The 10,738-nt window shown below is 53.0% G+C and overlaps 1 protein-coding gene across 1 annotated transcript; it reads right to left on the bottom strand.

Annotated features, from left to right (window-relative positions):
- Window positions 1–572: 572 nt before the first annotated feature.
- LOC124029699 (leucine-rich repeat-containing G-protein coupled receptor 5-like) lies at window positions 573–8,328 on the bottom strand (the record flags this gene model as incomplete). Its single annotated transcript, XM_046341320.1, has 7 exons — window positions 573–644; window positions 749–814; window positions 1,657–1,728; window positions 2,812–2,880; window positions 3,726–3,797; window positions 8,046–8,117; window positions 8,260–8,328. Coding segments are annotated over 7 exons (492 nt in total), but the record flags the coding sequence as incomplete, so codon positions are not given.
- Between the last annotated feature and the right edge of the window lie 2,410 nt (window positions 8,329–10,738).

Genomic DNA, 10,738 nt, shown 5'->3' with positions numbered 1-10,738 from the left:
GCCCTACACCCAAACAAGGGCACTGCGTTCATCCACCTCTGGCCTGCTCGCCTCCCTACCACTGAGGAAGTACAGTTCCCGCTCAGCCCAGTCTAAACTGTTCGCTGCTCTGGCCCCCCAATGGTGGAACAAACTCCCTCACGACGCCAGGACAGTGGAGTCAATCACCACCTTCCGGAGACACCTGAAACCCCACCTCTTTAAGGAATACCTAGGATAGGATAAGTAATCCTTCTCACCCCCCCCCCTTCAAGATTTAGATGCACTATTGTAAAGTGAGTGTTCCACTGGATGTCATAAGGTGAATGCACCAATTTGTAAGTCGCTCTGGATAAGAGCGTCTGCTAAATGACTTAAATGTAAATGTAAAATGCACACACACACACACACACACACACACACACACACACACACACACACACACACACACACACACACACACACACACACACACACACACACACGCACACGCACACGCACACGCACACCCACATGCGCACACACACACACACACACCCACACACACACACCCACACACACACACACCCACCCACCCAGACCAGTGTACTCACAGAGACCGTAGGGAAGTCAGTCCCTGGAATGTGTCAGCATGCAGCTCTTCAATTTCATTGTGGTGCAGATCACTATAAAATACAACAACAAAACAAAAAGCAATTGAAACAGTTTTTATTGTAAAGCCACGGCTCATATCGTTTTATACGGCTTCTGCGGTTGCCAAGACACTCACATTTTCTGAATCTTCTCACATCCTCTGAAGCTGGGCAGAGCCTGGATCATGTTGTAGGACAGATCTCTGTGTGAGGAAGGGACAGAAAGGGGATCCAATGTAACCTCCACTACCATTATACTGGACTACTATGTATTTTCAGATAGGTCACTTTTATTCATCTGATTTAAACACGGGGAAATGTGGACCGAGGGCATGATGCTCTTTGGGAGTCTGTGCCAGGTTATTGTGAAGCAGTTTTTCATAAACTAGGCCAGGTAGCCTAGTGGTTAGAGGCAGGTAGCCTAGTGGTTAGAGACAGGTAGCCTAGTGGTTAGAGGCAGGTAGCCTAGTGGCTAGTGGTTAGAGGCAGGGTAGCCTAGTGGTTAGAGGTAGGTAGCCTAGTGGTTAGAGGCAGGTAGCCTAGTGGTTAGAGACAGGTAGCCTAGTGGTTAGAGGCAGGTAGCCTAGTGGCTAGTGGTTAGAGGCAGGGTAGCCTAGTGGTTAGAGGTAGGTAGCCTAGTGGTTAGAGGCAGGTAGCCTAGTGGTTAGAGGTAGGGTAGCCTAGTGGTTAGAGGCAGGTAGCCTAGTGGCTAGTGGTTAGAGGCAGGGTAGCCTAGTGGTTAGAGGCAGGTAGCCTAGTGGTTAGAGGTAGGGTAGCCTAGTGGTTAGAGGTAGGGTAGCCTAGTGGTTAGAGGTAGGTAGCCTAGTGGTTAGAGGCAGGTAGCCTAGTGGTTAGAGGCAGGTAGCCTAGTGGTTAGAGGCAGGTAGCCTAGTGGTTAGAGGCAGGTAGCCTAGTGGTTAGAGGCAGGTAGCCCAGTGGTTAGAGGCAGGTAGCCTAGCGGTTAGAGGCAGGTAGCCTAGTGGTTAGTGGCAGGTAGTCTAGTGGTTAGAGGCAGGTGGCCTAGTGATTAGAGGCAGGTACTCACAGCACTTGCAGGTTGGGTAGTTGGTCACACACAGTGGTAGGTAGGGATGTGATGCGAGCTCCAGTGATGGTCCTACACAGAGTTCAAAGGTCACATGATATTATCCCTGGATCTGTGTAAAAGCCTTGTGAATAGATTCATTCACTGTATGTGCAGGACATTCCCCAGGGCAGTTTGTTTATATGTATAATAAATGTCCTGATATGTGCCTTGGTACATAATCACACTAGTAGAACTAAGAAACACTTATTCATTTAAAAACCCAACACCAACACTATGAAAACCAACACGTCTCAACGTAAATGACAACTCTGCACAAGAACGTCAACATTGGATAAAATAATAATCATTAATGATAAAAAAAACACTTGTATTTTGGGGGTTTTCGGTTTCAATCCCGGTGAAGACCAGAAGGTTACATGCTGGTTAAGACAACACATGAGCTGGGAGTCAAGCAGGTTATAACAGCAAACAGTACATTTTCAAATAGGAACAATTCCATGAAATGATTTGGTTGTGTAGCAGGTCACACAGTGGTTTGGGTGTTAGCATTGGGTCTGAATGGTTGGGTGTTAGCATTGGGTGTTAGCATTGGGTGTTAGCATTGGGTCTGAATGGTTGGGTGTTAGCATTGGGTGTTAGCATTGGGTGTTAGCATTGGGTCTGAATGGTTGGGTGTTAGCATTGGGTGTTAGCATTGGGTCTGAATGGTTGGGTGTTAGCATTGGGTGTTAGCATTGGGTCTGAATGGTTGGGTGTTAGCATTGGGTGTTAGTATTGGGTCTGAATGGTTGGGTGTTAGCATTGGGTGTTAGCATTGGGTGTTAGCATTGGGTCTGAATGGTTGGGTGTTAGCATTGGGTGTTAGCATTGGGTCTGAATGGTTGAGTGTTAGCATTGGGTCTGAATGGTTGGGTGTTAGCATTGGGTCTGAATGGTTGGGTGTTAGCATTGGGTGTTAGCATTGGGTCTGAATGGTTGGGTGTTAGCATTAGGTCTGAACGGTTGGGTGTTAGCATTGGGTCTGAATGGTTGGGTGTTAGCATTGGGTGTTAGCATTGGGTCTGAATGGTTTGGTGTTAGCATTGGGTCTGAACGGTTGGGTGTTAGCATTAGGTCTGAATGGTTGGGTGAAGCATTGCTCGCTGGACTTACAGGCTCTCAAGACTCTTGGTGCCAGTGAGGTCCGGGAACTCTGTGATTTCTGCTGCACCATTCAGAGATCTGGATACAAAGGACAAGAGACAGAAAGAGAGAGAGAGAGAGGGGGGCAGAGACAGAAAGAGAGAGAGAGAGGGGGGCAGAGACAGAAAGAGAGAGGGGGGGCAGAGACAGAAAGAGAGAGAGAGAGGGGGGCAGAGAGAGAGAGGGGGGCAGAGAGAGAGAGAGAGGGGGGGGGCAGAGAGGGGGGCAGAGAGAGAGAGAGAAAGAGAGGGAGAGAGAGGGGAAAGAGAGAGAGAGAGGGGGCAGAGAGAGAGAGGGGGGGCAGAGAGAGAGAGAGTGAGAGAGGGGGGGGGGGGGGGGGCAGAGAGAGACAGAGAGAGAGAGCGAGAGAGAGAGATACAGAGAGAGAGAGAGATACAGAGAGAGAGAGAGAGGGAGAGAGGGAGAGATTAGAAAATGAGAGAGAGAGGGTGGGGGACAGAGAGAGAGAGAGAAGGGGTGGGGGACAGAGAGAGAGAGAGAGAGAGGGGGGGGACAGAGAGAGAGAGAGAGAGAGAGAGAGAGAGAGAGAGGTGGGGGACAGAGAGAGAGAGAGAGAGAGAGAGAGAGAGAGAGAGAGAGAGAGAGAGAGAGAGAGAGAGAGAGAGAGAGAGAGAGAGAGAGGTGGGTGGGGGACAGAGAGAGAGAGAGAGAGATGACAGATGCATTAGAAAAGGAGAGAGAGCAGACCTTTCCATGATACTAGTCTGAAGTGTACAGAGTTCATGTATATATCATAGATATATTCTCGCTTCACGGCAAGAATTCATCCATTTCACTTCACTTCATATAACCTTTATTCAAACAAACAAATTGTTTTTCATTTTTATATCAAACTAAAGTTAGTGTTTGACTGTTTGACTTACAGTGTCCGCAGCTCAGGGAGGTGCTGGAAGGCCGACTGGCCAACAAACTGAATGGGGTTGTCGTAGAAGAATCTGTTTGAAGACAGAACACTGTGTAAACCCAGACAACGGGCCAGACAGACACAGTTCACATTGTAGCACGTCTGTCCAGACAGACAGACAGACAGACAGGACTAGGAGAGAGACAGGACTAGGAGAGAGACAGGACTAGGAGAGAGACAGGACTAGGGGAGAGACAGGACTAGGAGAGAGACAGGACTAGGAGAGAGACAGGACTAGGAGAGAGACAGGACTAGGAGAGAGACAGGACTAGGAGAGGGACAGGACTAGGAGAGAGACAGGACTAGGAGAGAGACAGGACTAGGAGAGAAACAGGACTAGGAGAGAGACAGGACTAGGAGAGAGACAGGACTAGGATAGAAACAGGACTAGGAGAGAGACAGGACTAGGAGAGAGACAGGACTAGGAGAGAGACAGGACTAGGAGAGAGACAGGACTAGGAGAGGGACAGGACTAGGAGAGAGACAGGACTAGGAGAGAGACAGGACTAGGAGAGGGACAGGACTAGGAGAGAGACAGGACTAGGAGAGAGACAGGACTAGGAGAGAGACAGGACTAGGAGAGAGACAGGACTAGGAGAGGGACAGGTCTATAGGGAGGGCTAGGTGAGGGACAGGTCTATAGGGAGGGCTAGGTGAGGGACAGGTCTATAGGGAGGGCTAGGTGAGGGACTGGTCTAGGAGAGAGACAGGACTAGGTGAGGGACTGGTCTATAGGGAGGGCTAGGTGAGGGACTGGTCTAGGAGAGAGACAGGACTAGGTGAGGGACTGGTCTATAGGGAGGGCTAGGTGAGGGACTGGTCTAGGAGAGAGACAGGACTAGGTGAGGGACAGGTCTATAGGGAGGGCTAGGTGAGGGACAGGTCTATAGGGAGGACTAGGTGATGAGGTGAGAAATGTTTCAATGGCCAAATTATCCGTTCCATATTTATCCAATCTAGTGGTGAAATAGTTCTGGCTCTGCTCTGCCCGGGCCGGGCTATATCCATGTTGTTAACTCTGGGCTGGGAAGGGAGGAAGGATGGAAGGATGGAGGGGGAGGGAGGGATGATCAGGAGAGATAGATCTTTCTGTGCTCAACAGGTATTTGGCCCTGTTCGGTAATATGCTGCGGGTTGCGGCTAGGAAATGAGGTTGGGATTTATAGTGGAGGACAATCTGAACAACAGGGTTCGGGGGGAGTTGGACGTGAATAAAGTTCAACACGACATCGACCTTGGGAGAGGGAGAATATCTCAAAAGAACCACTCTGCTCAGCTTTAACAGCAAACCAAGTGGTAGGGCTGCCAAGTTGTTGTTTTTCAAATGAAGGATTGGGAAGGGTCTGTTCTAGTGTTGGATTGGTCCACTGGCCAGGAACTGGTATAGCTAGAGGTGCTGGAAGTTACCAGCAGGTTCAGGATCAGAGTGTGGAGAAAAGGAGCGAGAAAGAGAGAGGGGGAGAGAAAGAGAAAGAGAGGGAGGGCGGGAGGGAGGGAGGGAAGGAGAAAGAGAGAGAAAGAAAGAACGAAAGAAAGGGAGGGAGGGAGGGAGGGAGGGAGGGAGGGGGAGGGAGGGAGGGAGAGAGAGAGAAAGAAAGAACGAAAGAAAGGGAGGGAGGGAGGAGGGAGGGAGAAAGAGAGAGAAAGAAAGAACGAAAGAAAGGGAGGGAGGGAGGGAGGAGAAAGAGAGAGAAAGAAAGAACGAAAGAAAGGGAGGGAGGGAGGGAGGGAGGGAGGGAGGGAGAGAAAGAGAGAGAAAGAAAGAAAGAACGAAAGAAAGGGAGGGAGGGAGGGAGGGAGGGAGGGAGAAGAGAGAGAAAGAAAGAACGAAAGAAAGGGAGGGAGGGAGGGAGGGAGAAAGAGAGAGACAGAGAGAGAAAGAAAGAACGAAAGAAACGGGAGGAGGGAGGGAGGGAGGGGAGGGAGGGAGGGAGGGAGGAGGGAGAAAGAAAGAGATCAGCAGAATTCAAGGATCAGGGTGAAGCTATTTTGGCTGGCCAACTATGCAGATATCTCCGCCCGGACACACTTCGTTCTGTTCTGTTTTCCGAGCTGAGACGCTGAGGACATGAAGGAGTTTCACGCCAAACAGACAATAAGCAAAAACAGAACCATTTTTATTTTTCATAAACCTCACAGCATTAAGAACATACACTATGTATACAAAAGTATGCGGAGACCCCTTCCAATTAGTGGATTCGGTTATATCAGCCACACCCATTGCTGACAGGTGTATCAAATCAAGCACACGGCCATGCAATGTCCATAGACAAATATTGACAGTAGAATGGCCTTACTGAAGAGCTCAGTGACTTTCAACATGGCTCCGTCACAGGATGCCACCTTTCCAACATGTCAGTTCGTCCTGCCCCGCTAGGAGCTTGTCTCAGTCACCTGTAAGGGCTGTTATTTTGAAGTGGAAATGTTTAGGAGAAACAGCGGCTCAGCCGCGAAGTGGTAGGCCACACAAACACAGAACGGGACCGCCGAGTGCTGAAGCAAGTACCGAGTTACAAACTGCCCCTGGAAGCAACGTCAGCATAATAACTGTTTGTCTGGAGCTTCATGAAATGGGTTTCCATGGCCGAGCAGCCACACACAAGTCTAAGATCACCATGCGTAATGTCAAGTGGTCCTTCTGTAGCTCAGTTGGTAGAGCATGGCGCTTGTAACGCCAGGGTAGTGGGTTCGATCCCCGGGACCACCCATACGTAGAATGTATGCACACATGACTGTAAGTCGCTTTGGATAAAAGTGTCCGCTAAATGGCATATATTAACTCGAGTGGTGTAAACCTTGCCGTCATTGAACTCAGTGGAAATGTGTTCTCCGCTTCACCATCTGGCAGTCCGACGGACCAATCTGGGTTTGGCAGATGCCACGAGAAAGCTACCTGCCCCAATACATAGAGCCAACTGTAAAGTTTGGTGGAAGAGGAATAATGGTCTGGGGCTGTTTTTCATGGTTCAGACTAGGCCCCTTAGTTCCAGTGAAGTGACATCTTAACGCTGCAGCATACAATGACATTCTAGACAATTCTGTGCTTCCAACTTTGTGGCAACAGTTTGGGGAAGGCCCTTTCCTGTTTCAGTATGACAATGCCATCGTGCATAAAGTGAGATCCATATTGAGATCGGTGTGGAAGAACTTAACTGGTCTGCACAGAGCCCTGACCTCAACCCCATCGACCACCTTTAGGATGAATTGGAACGCTAACTGCAAGCCAGGTCTAATCGCCCGACCTCACTAATGCTCTTGTTGGTTGAATGGAAGTAAGTCCCCGTAGCAATGTTCCAACAACTAGTGGAAACTCTTCCCAGAAGAGTGGAGGCTGTTATAGCAGCAATGTTCCAACATCTAGTGGAAAGCCTTCTCAGAAGAGTGGAGGCTGTTATAGCAGCAATGTTCCAACATCTAGTGGAAAGCCTTCCCAGAAGAGTGGAGGCTGTTAAAGCAGCAATGTTCCAACATCTAGTGGAAAGCCTTCCCAGAAGAGTGGAGGCTGTTATAGCAGCAATGTTCCAACATCTAGTGGAAAGCCTTCCCAGAAGAGTGGAGGCTGTTATAGCAGCAAAGTGGGGGGACCAACTCCATATTAATGGCCGTGAGTTTGAAATGAGACGAACGGGTGTCCACATACCTTTGGTAATGTAGTGTAGTTTGATGAAGAGAGAAAAAAGTCCTTGTCATGTGACGGAAACTATAATAGTTTGTATTCACACCGTATAACTAACTATAAGCTGTAACAGGCATTTCTCTACGGCCGCAATAACACCTGCTAAATATGTGTATGTGACCAATAACATCTGCTAAATATGTGACCAATAACATCTACTGAATATGTGACCAATAACATCTGCTAAATATGTGACCAATAACATCTGCTAAATATGTGACCAATAACATCTACTGAATATGTGACCAATCACATCTGCTGAATATGTGCATGTGACCAATAACATCTGCTAAATATGTGACCAATAACATCTACTGAATATGTGACCAATCACATCTGCTGAATATGTGCATGTGACCAATAACATCTGGTACACACACACACACACACACACACACACACACACACACACACACACACACACACACACACACACACACACACACACACACACACACACACACACACACACACACACACACACACACACACACACACACACACACACACACACACACACACAAAGACACTGGGTTGTAGTGGAAGCGGGATCTCTTGGCGAAAGCAGCAGTCTGATTGGCTTCGTTAGTTATGTCGACCTACATTGTCAGAAGAGTGGAGTGTCCAGTGAAGGCCTGCTCGGGGATGGACTTGATGTTGTTGCTGTGGAAACCCCTGGAAGGTGAACATTACAACAGATGGTTGAAGGAGGTTACAGACCAGAGGGTGGATTGAGGACAGGACAAAGGTCAGAGGTCAGGGGTCAGGGCAGCGTTAGCACAGCTGGCAGTAAAGACATATAGACATGCATACTCACAGCTCCTTCAGGGTGCTCAGGGCTCTGATTGCAATAGGGAACTCTTCCAGGTTGTTGTAGTTGAGATCTCTGTCAGGGGAAGGAGGTAGGGGGAGGTATGGAGGGAGGGAGAGGTACAGAGGGGGAGAGGTATAGAGGGGGAGGTATGGAGGGAGGGAGAGGTACGGAGGGAGGGGGAGGTACGGAGGGAGGGAGAGGTACAGAGGGGGAGAGGTACAGAGGGGGGTATGGAGGGAGGGAGAGGTACGGAGGGAGGGGAGGTACGGAGGGAGGGAGAGGTAGGGAGGGGGAGGTACGGAGGGAAGGAGAGGTACGGAGGGGAGGGGAGGTACGGAGGGAGGGGGAGGTACGGAGGGAGGGAGAGGTACGGAGGGGGGAGGTACGGAGGGAGGGAGAGGTACGGAGGGAGGGGAGGTACGGAGGGAGGGAGAGGTACGGAGGAGGGGGAGGTAGGGAGGGAGAGGTACGGAGGGAAGGAGAGGTACGGAGGGAGGGGGAGGTACGGAGGGAGGGAGGTACGGAGGGAGGGAGAGGTACGGAGGGAGGGGGAGGTATGGAGGGAGGGGGAGGTATGGAGGGGGGAGGTAGGGAGGGAGGGAGGTACGGAGGGAGGGAGAGGTACGGAGGGAGGGAAGGAGAGGTCGGAGGGAGGGGGGTAGGGAGGGAGGTACGGAGGGGAAGGAGAGGTACGGAGGGAGGGGGAGGTACGGAGGGAGGGAGGTACGGAGGGAGGGAGGAGGTACGGAGGAGGGGGAGGTACGGAGGGAGGGAGAGGTACGGAGGGAGGGAGGTAGGGAGGGAGAGGTACGGAGGGGAAGGAGAGGTACGGAGGGGGAGGGAGGTACGGAGGGAGGGAGGTGGCGGAGGGAGGGAGAGGAGTGCGGAGGGAGGAGGGGAGTATGGAGGGAGGGGAGGTATGGAGGAGGGAGGTAGGGAGGAGGGGGAGTACGGAGGGAGGGAGGGTACGGAGGGAGGGGGAGGTACGGAGGGAGGAGAGGTACGGAGGAGGACAGGTACGGAGGGAGGGAGGGAGAGGTAGGGAGGGGGAGGTACGGAGGGAAGGAGAGGTACGGAGGGAGGGGAGGTACAGAGGGAGGGAGAGGTACGGAGGGAGGGAGGTACGGAGGGAGGGAGAGGCACGGAGGGGAGGTGGAGGGAGGGGAGGTACGGAGGAGGGAGAGGTACGGAGGGAGGGAGGTATGGAGGGAGGTACAGAGGAGGGGGAGGTACGGAGGGAGGGGAGGTACGGAGGGAGGGGGGAGGTACGGAGGGAGGGAGGTACGGAGGGAGGGAGAGGTACGGAGGGAGGGAGAGGTAGGGAGGGGGAGGTACGGAGGGAAGGAGATGTACTGGAGGGGGAGGTACGGAGGGAGGGGAGGTACGGAGGGAGAGGTACGGAGGAGGGGGGGAGGTACGGAGGGGGAAGTACGGAGGAGGGAGGTACGGAGGAGAGGTACGGAGGAGGGGGTGGAGGGTAGGAGGAGGTACGGAGGGAGGGAGGGCACGGAGGGAGGGAGAGGTACGGAGGGAGGGAGAGTACGGAGGGAGGGAGAGGTAGGGAGGGAGGGAGGGAGAGGTACGGAGGGAGGGAGAGGTACGGAGGGGGGAGTACGGAGGGGGAGGTACGGAGGGAGGAGAGGTACGGAGGGAGGGAGGAGAGTAGGGTGGGAGGGAGAGGTATGGAGGGAGGGAGAGGGGTACGGAGGGAGGGGAGGTACGGAGGGAGGGAGGTACGGAGGGAGGAGAGGTACGGGAGGGGGGGGAATACGGAGGGAGGGAGAGGTAGAGGAGGGAGGGGAGGTACGGAGGGAGGGAGAGGTACGGAGGGAGGGGGAGGTACGGAGGGAAGGACAGGTACGGAGGGAGGGAGAGGAAGGGAGGGGAGGGGAGGAAGGGGAGGGGGAGGTACGGAGGGAAGGTATGAGGTAGGGAGGGGAGGGAGAGGTACGGGAGGGGAGGGGAGGTACGGAGGAGGGAGAGGTACGGGAGGGAGAGGGCATGGAGGGAGGGGAGGTACAGAGGGAGGGAGAGTACGGAGGGAGGGAGGTATGGAGGAGGGAGGGTACGGAGGGAGGGGGGAGGTAGGGAGGGTAGGGGGAGGTACGGAGGAGGGAGAGGTACGGAGGGAGGGAGAGGTACGGAGGGGAGGGAGGAGGTAGGGAGGGGAGGCACGGAGGGAAGGAGAGGTACGGAGGGGGAGGGAGTACGGAGGGGTGGAGAGGAGTACGGAGGGGAGGTACGGAGGAGGGGAGGTACGGAGGGGGAAGGTAGGGAGGGAGGGAGAGGTACGGAGGGAGAGGTACGGAGGGAGGGTGAGAGGTACGGAGGGGGAGGTACGGAGGGAGGGAGGAGAGTCTCGGAGGGAGGGAGGGGAGGTAGGGAGGGAGGGAGAGGTACGGAGGGAGGAGAGGTACGGAGGGAGGGAGAGGTAGGGATGGAGGGAGGGAGAGGTACGGAGGGAGGGAGAGGTAGGGAGGGA

The sequence above is a fragment of the Oncorhynchus gorbuscha genome, unplaced genomic scaffold (genome assembly GCF_021184085.1).
Source record: "Oncorhynchus gorbuscha isolate QuinsamMale2020 ecotype Even-year unplaced genomic scaffold, OgorEven_v1.0 Un_scaffold_7315, whole genome shotgun sequence".
NCBI classification, from domain to species: Eukaryota; Metazoa; Chordata; class Actinopteri; order Salmoniformes; family Salmonidae; genus Oncorhynchus; species Oncorhynchus gorbuscha.
This window is presented reverse-complemented; position numbering and strand designations above follow the sequence as displayed.